General features: G+C 54.1%; 1 protein-coding gene across 1 annotated transcript in view; it reads right to left on the bottom strand.

Moving 5' to 3' along the window:
• Positions 1-11,793: 11,793 nt before the first annotated feature.
• Positions 11,794-18,966, bottom strand: part of LOC135405273 (zinc finger protein 501-like) — a 40,906-nt gene continuing 33,733 nt past the window's right edge. The window contains exon 2 of the mRNA XM_064639939.1: positions 11,794-12,832. Within this exon, the coding sequence (XP_064496009.1) occupies positions 12,112-12,832 (721 nt within the window). The 3' untranslated portion in view covers positions 11,794-12,111. The remainder of the gene's footprint in view (positions 12,833-18,966) is intronic.

Raw genomic sequence — 18,966 nt, 5'->3', positions numbered from 1 at the left:
CAGCAGCTGCTTCAATCTTCTCTCAGTACCTCAGGATCATGGGCTGGGCTGCAAACACACTGTGGGGCTCCTTAAAATGCAGAAATCCCTCAGGATCTCTTTGTCTTCCTTTAATTGTCTTCAAGGCAATTTCAAAACAAGTCTTCAAAGTTTGTACTTTTTTTGTTTTAATTCAATGATGGCTATTTTTTAGTTCAGAGGAGAGGTGATAGAGGTGTTCTCCAAGTCATCTTCATGCTGAGTGTCTCCTCAGGAGATCCACACTGACCCTGGATGATCAACCTTGCTCCTCACCCCCCAACCTCACCAGTTCTGACATGGCCCATTTTGGACTGACAGCTGCTGCAGCTCCAAACACACTGTGGGACCCATCAAAACACTGAAAACCAAAATTTTTCCTTTCCTTTAATTATCTTCAGGACTTCTACAGCTAATTGGAGATGTTTTGTAGTTTAGCTAAGGAGGGAGATTTTAAAGGGGAAGTCATGAAAAATATATATTTTTTGATGAAAAGGAATGATTTACACAGAGCCTTGGGATGCAAGAGGGTCAGGACACGAAGGATTTGGACCCAACGACAAGAGGGCAAAAGAGATTAGTAGCACTTAATCATTGACCAGTTGAACAGTTATCAAGTGATTCAATAGCATTTGCTACAATTTTAACAGTGACTGAATTATAGATTGACAAGAACAACATTCACCCCACAGTCAATTCACACCCACACCCAGGCAGAGATGTGTGGACACATCAATAGCTGGGGGTGGAAAGGTCCCTCTCCCAAATTCTCCTGTTGTCAGGGAAACACTCCCCCAAATCCCTTTGTGTTTGCCACCAGACAAGGGTCCCAGCTGGAGGAGTGTTTGTGGAGGGGGATCAGAATTGTCCTGGGCATCAGCGCCGCTCTTTGGAGTGTTGCAAACTGGAGGGTTCCCGAGCTGGGAGAGGCTGCCAGAGGTGTCCCACTGAGAGGGAGGTGCTGGGGAGCTGCCAGGGCCTCCCTCAGCCCTGCTGGGTGTGGACTCACAAGGGGACTGGCTTTAGTTCTCTGCTGAATTTCCATCCTGGGGTCAGGAATGACTGGAGTTTCCAAAATATTTGGGAATTGTATCCAAACTGTTCCATTTGGGCTGTGATTCAGGCAGGGAATGTTCCAAGGCTTTCATGGGATGACTGATTATCCTGTGTTCCCAAACTGTTCCACTCCGGATTGTTCCCACCTGTATCATCCAGGAGCACCTGGTCCAGTCCAGGGACACTTCCTCACACCCCTGGTCCAGTCCAGGGGCTCTTCATTGCTCAGCTGGTTTGGTCAAGGCTTGTCAGGAGCTCCTGAGATCATCAACCAGGCCTGAGGAAACTGGGGGGAGGATGCACCAACACAGAGGCTTCTAAGAAAGATGGGGATAAACTTTTTGTAACTCTGAGCACTCTCCAAGGTGTTTGCACATGAAAATTTTGTGCTCATAGTCTAAGACAGTCACAGGGATACGTTTTACCAAGGCCTGGAGTGGCAGAACAAGGGGTAATGTCTTTAAACTGAAATAGAGGAGCTTTATATTGGATAAAATGAAGGAATATTTACCAATGGGGCTGGCAAGAACTGCAACAGGTTCCCAGAGAAGTGGATTTCCCATCCCCGCATTTGTTCAAAGTCAGGAACTTTGAGCAGCCTCAATTAGTGAAGATGTCACTGTCCATGTCCACGTGTTTGGACCAGATGACCTTTTATCTCCCTTCCAAGCCAAACCATTCTGGGATTCTTTGAGTCTAAAGTCCCAAACTCCTTCTTCAAACAATTTCTATTGCTAGGACATGAATTACCATGTTTTTGGAGAAACCCTTTTCAGCCCAAAAGGTAACAAATTAATTCCAAGGAAGTTCCAAGGTATCTGTAGAAAACTTTAAGCGAGTAGGTCAATGGCAGAACCTCTCAGGGTGACCTTGCAGCTGAGGATGGAGGATTCGACCTTAGGGTCTGAGACTCATGATGGGCAGCCAGAAAGGGGATTTGGGGACTGGGTAAGACTTGTCATGGGATGTCTAGGAAAGAATCAAAGAAAGGGCAGGATCACAGTGGTCACTGGAGGAACAAACATGAGAAGAGAGAGAGCAAAGAGGCTGAAAAAGCTGGTCATGTTAAACAGGAGGCTGTTCAAGACACGTCCCTGGTTGTGCCCTGCAAGTGATCCCCACAACCTGTCCCGTTTTCTTAAGAACTCCATTGCCAAGAAGTTTCTGTGGGGAGGGACCTCTCTGCTCCTGGCACAGATTGTGGCCCAAGTTCCAGCCACTGCAACGGGAACCACAACTAGTCAGGTCTTGTGTTCTTTGGGGGGCCAGACTCTGCCCAGACTGGGGGGTGTGTGTGTTGGAAGCACAAAAGAGTGAAGCAAATGCAAAGCTAAACACCCAATGTAGCCTGACTTTGTCCCTAAGTGGGGGATGAGAATTGGACCCAACATGTGCAGGGACAGATGGAGGGGTTTGTCCCCCTGGCCCTGCTCAGAAGGGACACCTTTCAGGAAGGGTTGTGGCCTTGGCTGTGCTGAGGGTTGCCCCGGGCAATGCAGCTTGGGATTGCAGTGGCACTGTCAGGGCTCTGCAGAGCTCCTGGCAGTTCCTGCATTTGTCCCCAGCAATGCCAGAGACCTGCAGGGGTTGCAGTCAATCCCTTGTGCTCTTTGGGCCCCCGACTGGCTCTGCTGAATGTCAGCAGGCCTGGAGTTCCCAGACTGTTCCTGCATCCAGGGTCGGGCCTGCAGTGACGTTTGTGCAGCATTCAATTGGGGCAGTGGCAGGATGGCCATGGATCCATTCCCGCACAAACACAATGGGGCTCCATCCCAGGCAGGGAGAGAATGGGCCCACAAATGTTGGAAGGATAAGAAGCAGGGAGTTTTGGCACTGTGGAACCCCATGGAACCAAAGGAACCCTGGGACATGGCGGAACCTCCTGGAATCAAGGGGACATTGTGACCCTGCAGCACCTCATGGAACCAAAGGGAGTCTGGGACGTGGCAGGGTCTGATGAAAACAAAGGAACCTCCTGGGAACAAAGGGACCCTGGACACTGCCAAAAGTCAGGGAGACAAGGGAAGCCCAGGACACTGTGGAATCTCCTGGAATCCAGGGGCCATTGGAATACACTGGGGCCTCCTGGAACCAAAGAGAACATGGGACACTGCGGAACCTCATGGAACCAAAAGGACCCCGGGACTTTGTGGAATGTCAGGGAATCAAGGGGCCAGTGTGACATCCCAGAACCTTTTGGAACCAAAGGGAACCAACGGGACATTGCAGAATCTCATGGAATCAAGGGTCCACTGTGACCTTGTGGAACCTCACAGAATCCAGAGGCCATTCTGATTCTGCAAGGCCTTCTGGAGTCAAAGGGACCATTGTGACACTGAGGAACCTCATGGAATCAAGGGTCCATTGTGACCCTGGGGAAAATGATGGAATCAGTGGGCCTTTGTCACACTGCAGGGCCTGATGGAGCTCAAGAACACTGGGAAACAGTGCAACCTCATGGAATCAAGGAGCCATTGTCCCACTGTGGAGCCTCAAGAAATAAGGGATCCAATCTTTGCCTCAGATTTTGTCAACAAATTAAATTTAAAGAATTACAGAAGTGTGATTGAACCACTTTTGTCCCACAGGTTTTTATGATTGGCAAAATGAGAATATTTCTATAAAATGAATCCTTTATTCTTAGAAATAGTCAGGCAAAAGATGTAAATCACAATAATTTAGTACAAAATACGAATGTTAAAAGTAACAGTCGTACAGTATAAAATAGGACACTGCACTATATTTAAGTAATTATTGAAACAATTACATTAAAGCTAGCCAAAAGAAATAATTATTATGTAGAGATCTGATGGAACTCACCCAGACCAAAGGTCATCGGAAGATTTCTTCTGCTCAGCCTTGAGGAGTGTCCTTGGAGGGCGTCCCCACCCAAGGCAGGAATCTCCACACATCTACCCCAAGAAGGGCTGTGTTAGAAGAACCTGCCTGGATGAAAGGGGACTGGACTTCTCTAGTAGGAAGGGATTGACTGCTCCTCACAAATGGACAGGCCAGTGAGCAGCTTCTCTGTCCCATCCAACTTCCAAAAGCAGGATGTGTGTTTGGAGTTGGGTGAACCAGGCTGGTTTGAGCATCATTCAACACCAAAACCATTCCCATGGTGCCACCGGTGACTGGCAGATCTCACAGACAGCTTGCATGAGAGCTGGCACTGTTGGCACTGTCTGAGGGCATTTTAGGCCTTCTCAGGGTAGGCCCTCCTGCCACCCGGGTCGAGAGGTTGGCTGTGAAAGTCCATCCTGGAGATGCACAGGGAGCCAAGAGTTGGGCTCCTGAGTGACATCCAACAATGGACAGGGGGATGGGACTGACCAGATGAAAGTGTCTCAGGCAGAGCTGGACTGGCAACACAAGGGGGAATTATTCCTGGCTCGCTGGGCCCAGGACACCTCAGGGCCTCAGGGAAGAGCTGCAACATCCAGCTGGGCTTGGGATCCAGGGCTGCATTTAACCCTGGACACCAACTGCCAGGTTCTCCAGAACTGGGAAACATGTGCTGCCATCAAAGAGGCCAAGAGGGTAAAGCCCCTGTGGGGTGGGGGATGATGGCTGAGATAGAGATGTGGGCAGGCCTGGCAGATTGATCCCAGCACACTCCCCAAACCCACCAAGGCAAGCTCTACGTGCTGACAATGGTGGACACAACCCCTGGATGGCAGGAAACACCCCCTGTGCCTCCCACCACTGCCCAGAACCCCCTCCTGGGCCTGGAAAAGCAAGTCCTGTGGAGACACAGCCCTCCAGAAACACTGGGGTTGGACAGCAGGACTCTTTTCCAAAACAACTTTGTGCACACCTGGACCAGAGAGCTCGGCATGGAGTGGATGGATCATATTCCCTGTCCTGCACCAGCCTCTGGGAAAGTTGAATGGTAGAGTGGACTGTTCAAAACCACCTAGTTAGTTAACCCTGTAAGCTCAAGAGAGAAAACTCCAGGCCAGTTCAGTGTCTAAGATCAGCTCAAAAGAGCAGGTCCTTTAATCAGGCCCACAGGCCCAGGGGAACACACACGACGCGCCCTCCCAGGCAATGGTTCTACAGTTTTAGAAGATGGTCCGTCCAGTGCCAGAACTCTCCACCCCCCGGTTCTGCCCAGTTCTGCCCCCTGACACGCCCCTTGGGGAATTGGGTTTGGGGGTTTTGGGACCCCTTCTTCCTCATCTTTATCTTCTTCACAGCACGTACAGTCCTTGGGGCGTCTCCAAAGTTCTGGGCTGGAAGGTTGCTTTGTCTGTTGTGGGATCTTGTTGTCCAGGCCTAGGGTGTGATGTTGTTCAATAGAGGAGTTTTTCTACAATTTGACCTTGAAAAGAAGTGTAAACATGCTAAAGGAATTTAGAAAGTTTGATATCAAATGGGGTAATAGGGTTGGGTCTGTGTAAAGAACTGTGCTAAAGGGTGGCATATAATACAGCTACATTAACATCTACATTTACTACACAACTACTTTTAAAATAATAGAAGAAAATATCCAGAAAGCTTTAGGGCATCACACAAACCTTGTTAGTGAGCTGTACCATTTGAACTGGCCCTGCCCAAAAAGAACCTCTCCCTACCATTGAAGGGGATAAAATCCCTGTGGTCCGTATGAGGAATATGTTGGGGAGGACAGTTTGGATTAGTCCTGCCTTAAGCAAAGGCAAAGCCACCCATGGGATTGTTTCTTCTCAAGGACTTGGGTGCACTCGGTGGATGATGCAGAGGGATGGGGAAACACTCTGTGTCCCTCAAGGGGATTTGATTTTTGGGTCAGAACAGTCCGTGAGGTTGAATTGTAGAATATTGTTTGCCCAATGACGCTCCTACTGTGTGCCAGAAATCCCATGAACAATGAGGGCTTTCCTTATGTACATTTTTTTATTTTCTATGCTTTTGATGTTTTCTTAAAAAAAAAATGTCCTGTTTCCATTCCCTCCTTCTTCAGTAGCCCCCATCTTGTGTGTCCCAGAGACTTAGTCTAACTGGGGAGTCTCCTATTGGATTTGAGTGACATAAATGAACCTGCAATAACCTTTTGTGTGAGATTCCTTTCCTGAGCAGAGCAGGACTGATCAGGAAATGAGAACAGCTTTCTGGCTGCCCCAGCTTAGGGACTGGTCCTGTGCCCGGAGCTGGAAAAACTGAGACTATCTGCTGTGCAAAGTGGACTTCAGTGGAGGCAGAGTGAACTTAATATACAGTAGGGGAAGAACTGTTGTTTTTTATTGAGCTGTGCCTTCCTTTGGTTTAGTTTGCTGGCAATAATTGAACATCCCTCTGTGTCTTGGGCAGCTCTTTCTCCAAGCCAAGCAGGTGGGAGTTGGTGCCAAGGAGCTGAAACCTGCAGGTCCAGCCTTGAGTGGAGGGAGCTCAGATTTGCCCAAGGTTGCTTTGAGTGCCAGGGGTTTGATGAGGGAATGGTGGGGTGGGGATAGGGATAAAGTCTGATGGATTGTCAGACATAAAGGCTCTTGATTTTCTTATCTATTCAGACTGAATTAGGAAGTGCCCGGGATCAATATCGACTGGGGATTGCTGATATCAATGTAAAAACAGGAAAAAAGGAAACAGGCCACAAAAAAGATATCTTTTCTCATGGTTTTATTAATACAATATGTGTTTATTTGAATGCACTTCTGAGATCTGTCTAATTAACAACAAAGGAAATGAAGACTTAGAAGTAAATTATTCCCAGGGTGTCGTTAAGATGCCATCAGTGAGAAGAGAGTGTGGAGGAATGAGCAGACAAGGAGACCATCCCTGGGGCTGGGGCAGCAGGAACTCAGAGTCACTGGTTCCAGGTGGAAAATGGACTGGGGGATGTTTCTGTGAGAGCCCATAAAGGGTGTGCTGGTTTCAGGGGGAGTACAGTTAAATTTCTTCCCCATGGTCAGTGCCTCTTTCTAAAATCCAACCTGACCCTCCCGTGACACAAGTCCAGGCCATTCCCTCAGTCCTGTCCCTGGTCCCCCCAGAGCAGAGCTCAGGGCCTGCCCCTCCTCTGCCCCTCCCCAGGAAGTTGGACCTGCAGTGAGGTCTCCCCTCAGTCTCCTCTTCTCCAGCTGAACACACCAAGTGCCCTCAGTGTCCTCACACACCTTCCCCCCAAGGCCCTTCCCCCTCTTCCTTGCCCTCCTTTGGACACTCTCTAATGGCTCAATCTCTCCCTTCCATTGTGTCCCCCCAAACTGCCCCAATGGTGCAGGTGAGGCCGCCCCAGGGCAGAGCAGAGCGGGACAATCCCCTCCCTGGCCCGGTCGGCCATGCTGGGCCTGATGCCCCCAGGACAGGCTTGGCCCTCCTGGCTGCCAGGGCACTGCTGACGCAGGGCCAACTGGCCACCCACCAGCACCCCCAGGGCCCTTTCCCGGCACTGCTTTCCAGCCTCTCCTTCCCAGTCTGTCCGTCCATGCGGGGTTGCCCCATCCCAGGGCAGAATCCGGCACTTCCCCCTGGTGAAGTTCTCAGGGCTCCTAAAGAGCCGGGAGGTCACGGGATGTCAAAGAGCCCCACGGAGCTAAAGGGACCCTTGGGACACTGGGGAACCTCCTGGAATCAAGGGGCCTTTGTGACATGTGAGAGGCCTCATGGAATCAGAGGAACCCTGTGGAATATCATGGAATCAAGGGACACCTGTGACACTGCAGGGTCTCATGCTCCAGGAGGAACCCTGGGACACTGTAGGATCTCATGGAACCAAGGTGCCATTGTGACACAGCATGGCTGCAGGGAATCAGGGCTCCAGAGTAAAAGTCCACGGCCTCATGGAAAATATGAATTCTGGGACACTGTGGAACTTCATGGAAACAAGGGGCCATTGTGACACTACAGGGCCTCATGGAGTCAAAGGAACCCTGGGACTTTTTGGATCCTTATGGAGTCAAGGGCCAGTTGTGACACTGCAGAGCCTCATGGAACTAAAGGAATTGTGGAGAACATCCTGGTAACGAGGGAACACTGGGACATGCAGCTCCCAGTGGTACCGAAGGAGCTCCAAGACATTCTGCAATTCATGGAACCAAGGGGTCATTGTGACACTCCAGGGCCTCATGGAAGCAAAGGAAAACTGGGACACTGTGGATACTCGTGGAACCAAGGGGCCATTTGACACGCGGGCCCTCATGAAAGCACAGGAACCCAGAAACATTTTGGAAGCTCAGGGAACCAAGGGGCCATTGTTACACTGTGGAACCTCAGAGAATCAAGGGCCCAGTCTGACAGTGCAGTGCCTCATGGAGCCAAAGGAATCCAGGGACACTGTGGAACCTCATGGAATGAAGGGGCCAGTGTGACACTGCAGAAACCTCATGGAACAGTGGGAACAAGGAGACACTGCAGAACCTTGTGGAAACAAGGGGCCTTTGTGACACTGAGCAACCACCTGGAATCAAGTGGCCCTTGGGACACTGCAGGGCCTCGTGGAACAAAAATGCCCTTGGAGACTGTGGAACCTCACGGTGTCAAGGGTACATTGTGACATGTCAGGGCCACATGGAACTGAAGGAAACCTGGAACAGGGCAGAACCTCCTGGAATCAAGGGGCCATTGTGACATGTGGGGCCTCCTGGAACAAAAGGAATCCTGGGCAACTACAGAAACACATGGAAGCAAGTGGCCACTGGGACACGTGGGGCCTCATGGAATCAAGAGGCCATTGTGACACTGCAGGGCCTCATGGAACCAAAGGGGCTTGTGCTGGGCTGTCACAGGCCAGGGCAGGGGCAGCTGGAGAGCCCCTGGCCCAGCCCTGAGTCACGGGCTGAGCCATCAGCTCCTGCTGAGAGAAGGGACCTGACAGGCAACATTGGGGCAGTTTGGGGGGACACAATGGAAGGGAGAGATTGAGCCATTAGAGAGTGTCCAAAGGAGGGCAAGGAAGATGGGGAAGGGCCTTGGGGGGAAGGTGTGTGAGGACACTGAGGGCACTTGGTGTGTTCAGCTGGAGAAGAGGAGACTGAGGGGAGACCTGGGGAGGGGCAGAGGAGGGGCAGGCCCTGAGCTCTGCCCTGGGGGGACCAGGGACTGAACCTCAGGGAATGGCCTGAAGTTGTGTTAGGTTGGATTTTAGACAAAGATTCTTCCCCCAGAGGGTGGTTGGGCACTGACCAGGCTCCCCAGGGCAGTGGGCACAGCACCAAGGCTGACAGAGCTCAAGAAGTGTTTGGATGATCCTCTCAGGCTCATGGTGTGACCCTTGGGGATGGTCCTGTGCAGGGTAGGAATTGGACTGGAGGATCCTTGTGGGTTGTGGTAGTTTGGTCTAGGCCTTTCTTGGTGACCAGTTTGTAACCAAGGAAGTGCCCAGATTTACCCAGTATTCGCTACGATTTTTACATAAGCCAGGCTATAAGAAGAAAGGAGGAGAGGCCTTTGCTCTCTTTCCTTCTGGTGGCTTTGGAGGTGCAGGTTCCCTGCTGTTGAGTCTGTTGAGCTGGGAGTGAGGCCTGGTAAGGCCTTGCTGACCTTGGGAGATGGAGCTTCCTGGCAGTCCATCCAGCATGACTCTCCATTGTCCCAAGGAGAGTAGTAAGATATTCTTTGCTAATTCTTTTAGTTGCTAGATCTTGGGCTATTGATCAGGATATATATATTTTATTTTGGTTTTGTTCCTTTTTTCCCTACCCCTTCCCTTTCCCTTTCCCTTGTGAAATTCTATATATATATTTCAGTTGTATATAACTGTAACAGTTCATTTGTATACATGTCCGGAATAAAGACGAGGGCCAGAAATATTCAAACACACAAAATATCTTTTATTACGGTGAGAATAATAATAATAATAAACTTAGCAAAGTGAATCAAGAACTAAAAAGGATACAAAATAACCATCTTATTGTGTGGCCTTAAAAACAAATACTACGAACAGCATTAATATTGTATTAACTAGTGAAAAGGAGGGATAGTAAAGGGATACCAAACAAGGGATCTTAACACAATATTATGGATAACTATTAACATGATATTAGTTAGTAAAAAGGGAAATTAAAGGGAAACACTATGACAATATTCAATAATGAAAGGGGAATTAAAGTGACACTAAAGGGATATTAAAAAGTATGATCTCTCAGTTGATTGCTATCAATAACCTGTGCTTTCCCACACAGACAGGCCAGGGCTGTCAGGATCTGCAGCAGCTGGTCGGTGCCCGAGCTTAGCGGGCGTCCCCGTGGAGCGACACAGTCTCGGTGGCAGGATGAGGATCGCTCAACTCAGCAGCTCTGACACCCCATTTTATCAGTTCCACATTACACCACGTAGGGCCAGGGCACAGTATAAGGTGATGCCTGAATGGCAGCCAAACCCCGCCTGATCATCACCTCATGGCAACAGTCTGTGCCTGCCCTGCTGTAGGGCAAGGGGCCAGCGACCCCTGCCCACATCATCTTCCTCCCATCATCATCTTTCTCACCCCTATGGATGACCCCTACCACTGTGTTTCAAGGGTAGATGTATCTATCTTGCAATATGTAGCAAAACCAAGGAAGAACTCAGCTCTGATAATAGGGGATATCAAGCTGACTTGCTAAAAAGCACAATGGACCTTACAATTAGCCTGTGCCATGAAGTTACATTGTACCATACTCCAGCTGGTTTCACATCCTAATATGATCCCGTTCTCACGCCTCTATGCTCCATTGATCATCTAATTCAAAAGTACCCCCCTTACAGCAGGGGCTGCAGGAGGGACAGGGGAAGCAGGGCCCATTGCTGCGGCTGGATTTGCTCCCCTGTAGCGAGCATATAAGGCCATCGTTATTTCCTTCCATGCAGCCCAGTTCTTAAATGCCTCCAACGCCTCCAGAACTCGCTTTTTTGATGAGTCCGTTTCCAATTCCTCGCCAAGATCGTATCTGATGGGTTCCGGTTGATGGAGGTGCCGGTTCATTTGTGATGATCCAATTTAAGAGCACCAACAGTTTATTTTCTGCTACGTCTTTGTCCAGCGTTTTTAAGAATTGGTTGACAGCTTCAGCTTCTTCTTTAATTTCTGGGGAACACCTCCCCTCGTGGGTGGGAATACATCCCTCCCATCCTAATAGGTCACCTCTTGTTTGCTGAAGCCGGATTTTTCTTCTTTTCTCCTTTTTCGTCCTCTTTCCCTTTTTGTCCTGTTTCTGCAGAGGTGACTGATGCGCACGATTTGTCGAAGAGCTCTTCCTTTTTCCTTGGAATTCCATCAGGACAGATGCCATGGCAAGATGTCCCAAGGCCTTTGGTCTCTGGTTACCGACGCCTGTTGAATGTCCTGATTGGGGCGGCCATTTAGAGCATTTGTCTTGCACGAACCCAGTCGACACGGGGGTGCAGTAACCCAATTAGCTTTATTAAGATCAACACAAGCTTATACAGACACTTCAAACGGTGACATGGGACCTCCTCAAGCACTCCCATCCGAGCACTTCACTGCGCACGTGCGACAGAGACAGAAGGACTACGAGTCCCAGGATGCCCTTTGGCATTCTTCCTGGAATATGAACTGCTACGGGATTGAGCCACTTTGAGGGGACACATTGATCCCGCTCGACTTTTGGGGTGCAGAGCTGGGAGAGACTGGAATGTTAATGGTCCACGGCTCCAACACTCTCCAGCTGCAGAAGCAGCGGGGGCTTTGCTGCCCAGGGGCAAAGGAACCACCCGGGGAAGGGGGGAGAACATCCACCCCTGGAAGGGACAGGTTGGGTTTGGAGCCAGAGAGAAGAAGTGTTATTTTTATGGTTTTAGATCACTATAGACAGGAGCCAAAACTGCCCCGAACCTACTCTACAGGGAAACAAAACTGATCTAAACTGAACCCTACATATATAGATAGATAGATAGAGAAATAGATAGATAAACTAACTGTAATCTTCCCCAAGGGATCAGTTACAAGACCCTGGGTCACTCTCGCTGTCAGGGGGGTCGGGACAAGGGCTGGACACAGGGGTCATCAGGTGTGTGCCCAGCATGGATCACCTGGAACAAGGGTCACCAGGTCTGTGCCCAAAATGAGTTCCTATGGATCATCCAATGGGGGTCGGGCCACTCGTAGCGCTTCTTTTAACGGTGGGTCTGTTGGTGTGAGGTTAAGGCAGAGCCCTGGGCAAAGCTCTTCCCACACTCCCCACACTTGTAGGGCCTCTCCCCGGTGTGAATGCGCCGGTGGGTGACAAGGGCGGAGCTCTGCTTGAAGCCCTTCCCACAGTCGGTGCAGCGGAAGGGCCTCTCATCCGTGTGCGTCCGATGGTGCAGGAGGAGATGTGGGCTGGTGTGAAACCTCTTCCCACATTCCAAGCACTTGTAGGGCCGCTCCCCGGTGTGGATGCGCCGGTGGGTGTTGAGGTCAGAGCTCTGCTTGAAGCCCTTCCCGCAGTGGGTGCAGCGGAAGGGCCTCTCATCCCTGTGCGTCCGCTGGTGCAGGAGGAGATTTGAGCTGGTCTGAAATCTCTTCCCACATTCCAAGCACTTGTAGGGCCGTTCTCCGGTGTGGATGCGCCGGTGGGTGAGGAGGCTGGAGCTCGTACTGAAGCTCTTCCCACACTCCCCACATGTGTAGGGCTGCTCCCCGGTGTGGATGCGCTGGTGCTTGACGAGGGTGGAGATGTCACTGAAGCTCTTCCCACATTCCTGACACACGTAGGGCCGTTCTCCAGTGTGGATACGACAGTGCCTGCGTAGGTTGGAGCTGCAGTTGAAGCTCTTCCCACATTCTCTACATGTGTAGGGTCGTTCCCCAGTGTGGATGCGCTGGTGGGTGAGGAGGGTGGAGCTGTCCCTGAAGCTCTTCCCACATTCCCCACATGTGTAGGGCAGTTCCCCACTGTGGATACGATGGTGGTTGCGTAGGTTGGCGCTCTGCGTGAAGCTCTTCCCACACTCCCCACACTTGTAGGGTCGTTCCCCAGTGTGGATGCGCTGGTGGTTGCGGAGGGTGGAGCTGTCACTGAAGCTCCTCCCACATTCCGCACATGTGTAGGGACGTTCCCCAGTGTGGATGTGTTGGTGGATGAGGAGTTTGGAGCTCAGGCTGAAGTTCTTCCCACACTCCAAGCACCTGAAGGGTTTCTCCCTGCTGGGAGGCTGCTCAGGGACCACCAGCTCAGAGCTCCCCCTCAAGCTCCGGCCGCCTTCCCGGCACAGGCTGGCTCTTTCCTCCTCAGAGCACCCTGGGCTGGCTTTGGAGCCCCTCCTGCGGGGGGATCTCCGGCCCTTTTCTTCCTCGCTGCCTTCCTGCGCCGGGGAGCCCTTCAAAACGGCCTCTCCCACCAGGCTCTGCCGGGGGGATTTGTCCTCCGGGCTCTCCATCCTCAGCTCGGGGCCTGGGGCAGGAAGCAAGAAGGACAGGGAGGGGATTTGCCTCCGGCCCACAGGGAAGGCCAAGGACATCCCCCCAACTCCGGCCCCGGCAGGACGGCGGCGCCAGCGGGGTTGTCCTGCAGCCGGGGCCATGCTCGGCTGACAGAGCCAGCACAACACCCGCCCAAAGGGACACTGACTGCCTCCTCACCTGCCTGGGGGGCCCAAGGCATCTTCCTCTTCCTCGCAGCCTCCTTCATCTGGCCAAGCTTTGGGAAGGAGAAATCCTGATGGGGGGGAAAACAAGAGCTGAGCGTGTTGGCTTGGGGGTTCCTCCTGCCCAAGTCCAGCTCTAGAACACATCGGGCATCCTCTGTCCATAAAAACCTCCAAAACACTGAGATTCAGCCCAGAAAAACTGAAACTACTGAGAATCAGGCAAAATCCCCTCAGAAAGAGTAAGAAGACCCCAGCCCACTCAAAGTGCAAAAAGTTGAGATTGAGCTAAAAAATACTCCAAAATACAAAAATTAGCCCAAAACATCTCTCCCAAAAGTTCCCTCTCTGGTCTCTCCCCTCTGGGGTTCAGAGGGTCTCCCCTGTCTGCGATGCTGGGGGTCCCCCTTAGGGATGCTGGGAGTGTTGGGGGTCCCAAGGGTCCCTTCTCCTCTGACTCTCACCTTCAGGGTGCCACGTTCCCAGACATTCCCCCTTTCCAGGTTCTCCACCTTGCTGTCCCGGGGATCCCAGGGGTCCCCACTGTCCTACTGTGCTGCTCTGAACCAGCAGAGTAGTTTGAGAACAGCTGGTGGTAAAGTGTGGTCTGTGCCAAGTGTTTTAGGGCTCTTTGGCCCAAAGAAATGTCTGTGCCCTGAGAACATTGGATCCAGCAGCCCCCAGCACTCCACAGTACGTTGGGAGCTCAGGGGGGCCACCTCCCTTTGCCAACCCCCCTGTGCCCAAAGACCCCTGTGGAGCTGTCGGACCTGCCAGACCACCCCCCCTTTTTCCACCCTTTTCCCTGTTCCTTCCACTTTTCATGGTCCCCTCAATCCTAAGCCCACCCAGGATCACTTCTGGGGTCCCAACCCCCACTTTTTTCCTCCCTCTCTCACATCATCCCCCCACTCCCCAGTCCCCTCATGCTCAGTTTGGGGGTCCCACCCTCCCCTTTCCCCACTCTTCTGACCTCTCCATCCATCTTCCATTATCCCCCAAACCTCAGTGCCCCTCCCCCTCCACTCTTAGGGGTCCCACTCCCCTCCCACTCAGTCTGGGGTCCCACCACCCCTTTATCCTCTCTGACCCCCCTTTTCTCACCGACCTCCCCCTTCCCATCCCCTGCTCACCCGAGAGCTCCTCGCCCGCAGCCGGGGGGGCTCCCAGCACCACCAGTGCCCAGAGAAGTCCCCCAGAAAAGGGGTTGGGGGGGGTCCTGGGTGGGCTCTGAATGTTTTTGGGGGTCCTTGGGGGGCTGTGGGTTAGGGTGTCCCGCTGCCACCTCCCCAGCCCCGCGGAGCCGAGCAGTGCCACAAAATCACTCCAATTGACTGAGAAACCTCGACACAAGTTCTTTATCCCGTCACCTTCTCAGCTTATCCCTTCCCGCTCCCAGCCCTCTACGCTGGCTGTCTCCCTCCTCCCTGTGCCCATCAGTCACAGCTGCAGTTCTTTCCTCCACTGCAGTCTGGGGGCCCTTCTGAGGAGGTGCTCAAGGAGTTGGTGGTGCCGATCTCCCCCTGCTGCAATTCCTTTCCCCAGGTATGGCTCAGAGTGCCTGACTTCCCTCCTGTGCCTCTGGGCCAGCCAGTTCCTTCCTCCTGGCATTGTCTTCTCTTCTCCATCAGTGGGCAGCCAGGGGCCCTGGATGGTCCCTACGAACCCCCTGCCCTCAGTCCCTCCTGGGCTGGCACATCTCCCAGCCTGTGTCACGGCACCGGCTGCTGCCAAGGGACGGCCCTGCTGCAGTTTGCACCTAAACCCAACAAACTGGGGCGGGGGGGCAGCCCTGGAAACCAGGGCTTTGCTCCCACGGCTCTGCAGGGGCTTCCCATGGGCTCTCGGCCTCCTTTGGGCATCCCCTGGTCCAGTGTGGGCTCCTCCTGGGCTGCAGGGGGGTCTCTGCTCCATGCTGGACTCATCCACAGGTCACAGGCCCTTCAGCTCAGGTTCACCCAGAGCTCCAGCTGGTTCCATGGAGCAGCGATCCCCTGGTCCCCTGCCAGTGCAGGCACCTCGCCAGAGTTCTTACTGGAGCTTATCTGGCCCCCTGCCAGCCTGGGACTCCTTCTCCAAACCACCAATCCAAGTGTGCCAAACGCCCTGGTTGGTCAGTGCTGGCTGGGGCAGCGGGCACTCGCTGAGGGGATGAGAAAACTGCACCCGGGGCTGGGCTGAAAGAGGCTTCAGCACCACTTCTGATGGCCCAGGGGCAGCATCTGGCTTCTCCCTAACAGAGAGAGGGCACTTGTTCCTCTGCAGGGAGTCAAGGGCAGGAGGGTGACTCCTGCTGCATGGATGGAATGGCAGAGGACCCCTTGGGTCCCCAGGATGGACCAGCACTCGGGGATACAAACTGCCCTGGGGCTCAGGATACAGCTGCAGGCACAGATTTCCCTGCAAAGTCTGCAGGGAGTCGAGCTCTGCAGAGGAGATTGTGCCCCATGGATGGGATTGCAGAGGGGCCCTCAGGTCCCCAGCAGGAATCAGCAACCAGGAATAGACACAAAAGGGCCTCATGAAGATTTCTGGGGGAGTGTCCTGTGGGGAGGGGACAGTGTCACCCCACCAGGGCAGGACTGGCAAGTGGGAGGCTGCTCCAGGGCTCTGCAAGAGGCCTCGTGCTCTGCTCGGCCCCAGCACTGGCTGGTCCCAACACCCCCGGCTGCCCCCGGCCCTGGGCAGCTCTGCTGCCACAGGCTGTGCCCTCACCGTGGCCCTGCAATGGCCCTGCCTGTCCCTCACCCGGGGCCCTGCCCACATCCCTGTCCCTTGGCTCTCTCTCTGCCAGCTCAGTGTGGGGCACACGGGCTGGGGGTCCCCCCCAAGCCCCCCGGGCAGCCGGCGTTGGCTGGGGGGATGTGAGGGCTGGGCCTGCTCAGCACAGCCCCGGCCTCGTGCCCAGAGCCTCTTTCCTGCCCCACACAAGAGCTTCCCGGCCCCCCCAGGGCTCCCCTGCTGCTGCCTCTGCTCCTGGCCCTGCCTTTGCTGCTCCCTTGCCTGGGGCAGCGGCTGCAGGGGGGGATGGCAGCAGCTTCAGCTCCACGGCACTTCCTGGGGGGAGCTCAGCCCGGGGGGACGGGCAGGGACCTGATGGGGATGGACAGGGGCCCAGCAGGGACAGCCAGGGCCTGCAGGGGAAGGCACAGGGACAACCTGGCCCCCCACACTGCCAGGGCTGTCTCTGCTCCTCCTTGCAGGCTCCGTGGCCAGGCACAGTTGGTGTTCCTGGGTGCCCACCATCTCAGCACTTGCAGCCGCTCAAATCAGCGCCCGCAGCTCTGCAGCAAAGCCCCAGCTCACCTGGCACACAGGGGATGGACACAGCACCTGCTCGGGGATGGGCACTCACAGCTTTGTGCCTTCCCCACCACGGGGCTCTCCTTCCTCAGCAGCACCTCTGCCTTGCACTTATTCTCAGCCTCACCTCAGGGACAGCTCTGGGCTCACCTCCGCGCCACTTCTCAGCCTCACCTCAGGGCCTGGGCTCAAGGACAGGAACCTGCAGGGAGGGGACATCAGGTGCAAGCTGAGGGCTGCCTGCCTGCACTGGCCTGGGGGCTTCTTTCTCCTTCTACAACCAGCCCAGAACTCAGCCTGCTTTTCTAACACCACACATTTACAGACTAACCTTGCAGATAGATATGGACAGACATCTCTATCCCCCTGGGGATGGAGCCTCAAGCATGTGCTGCCACAGGAATGGCAATCAGAGAATCACAGAATCAGCCACGTTGGAAAAGACCTCCGAGATCATCAAGTCCAACCCTGGATCCAACCCCGCTGTGCTTCCCAGACCATGGCACTGAGGCCACATCCACTCTCACCTTCAACACCTCCAGGGACGGGGACTCCACCCACTCCCTGCCCAGCCCATTCCAAGGCCTCATTACTCTCTCAGCAAAAAATTGCTTCCCAATATCCAACCTAAACCTCCCCTGGCACAGCTCCAGACCCAGCCCTCTTGTCCTACTGCTGCTGCCTGGCAGAACAGCCCCACCCCCACCTGGCTACACCCTCCTGGCAGGGACTTGCAGAGAGTCAGGAGGTCTCCCCTGAGCCTCCTCTTCTCCAGCCTCAACACCCCCAGCTCCCTCAGCCTCTCCTCACACCACTTGTGCTCCACTCCCTTCCCCAGCCTCGCTGCTCTTCTCTGCACCTGCTCCAGCCCCTCCAGGGCCTTCCTCAACTCAGGGCCCAGAGCTGGACACAGCACTCCAGGGGTGGCCTCACCAGCGCTCAGTCCAGCCCAACAATCCCTTCCCTGCTCCTGCTGCCACACTCTTCCTCAGCCAGGCCACCATCCACTGGCCCTCTTGGCCACCTGGCCACACTCTGCCTCCTGTTCAGCTTCCTGCCCATCCCCACTCCCAGCTCCCTTTCTGCCTGCCTGCTCTCCAGACACTCTGGCCCCAGCCCAGGGGGCTGCCGGAGCTTCTTGTGGCCAAAGGGCAGGACCCGGCCCTTGGCCTGCTTGACCCTCATCCCCTTGCAATCAGCCCATGGATCCAGCTGGGCCAGGTCCCTCTGCAGAGCCCTCCTGCCTTCCAGCACATCAACACACCCCCAGCTTGGTGTCAGCTGCACATTTGCTGATGAAATGCCTGGTTCTGCAGCAGCTGCAGATGCTCAAGGGGCAGCAGGACCAAGTCAGGGGCCTGGGGGGGCCTGGGGGGCTTTGGGGTGCAGGAGAGTCCTGGGGGAGCTGGGGAGGGGCTTTGGGGATTGGGGGTACAAACCAGGACAGACCAGTACAAACCAGTACAGACCAGTACCCCCTCACTGCTCCCCAGATCTCTCCTGGAGCTGGGCCACGTTGCTGTGGGACACCTGAGCCCCCCCAGTGCCCTCCCAGTACAGCCCAGTGCCCCCAGTACAGCCCACTGTGCTCCTGTCCCAGGGTGTGGGTGATCCCTCTTTGGGGGGGGTTGGAAGGGATTTGAGGGAGGGGCTGGGGGAGATTTGGGGGGATCTGAGGAGTTTGGATGGGGATTTGGGGGGTTTGGGGAGGCTTTGGGTGCATTTAGTGAAGTTAAGAGAGGTCTTGGGGGTCAAAGGGATCAGTGGGGGAGGGGATTAAAGGGGAAATGGGGGTTAGGGGACATTTGGGGGGGTTAATGGGGCTTGGGGGGGAGAGAAGGGGCAGCACCACAAGCAGGTGAATCCTGAGACCCCTTGGTGTCCCCCAGACCCTCTTGGTGTCCCTAATTCCCCTCTTGACACCCCAAGACCCTCCTGGTGTCTCCAGTGTCCCCAGGGCCTCCCCATGGCCCCAATTCCCCCCCGACACCCCCAATTCCACTGTCCCCAAACCCCTCCCCACTGTCCCCACTGCCCCCAAACCCCATCCCTGATGTCCCCAACCCTCCATCTCACCCCAGGAGCCCCCCCTGGACCCTC

The sequence above is a fragment of the Pseudopipra pipra genome, chromosome W, assembly GCF_036250125.1.
Source record: "Pseudopipra pipra isolate bDixPip1 chromosome W, bDixPip1.hap1, whole genome shotgun sequence".
Taxonomy (NCBI): domain Eukaryota; kingdom Metazoa; phylum Chordata; class Aves; order Passeriformes; family Pipridae; genus Pseudopipra; species Pseudopipra pipra.
This window is presented reverse-complemented; position numbering and strand designations above follow the sequence as displayed.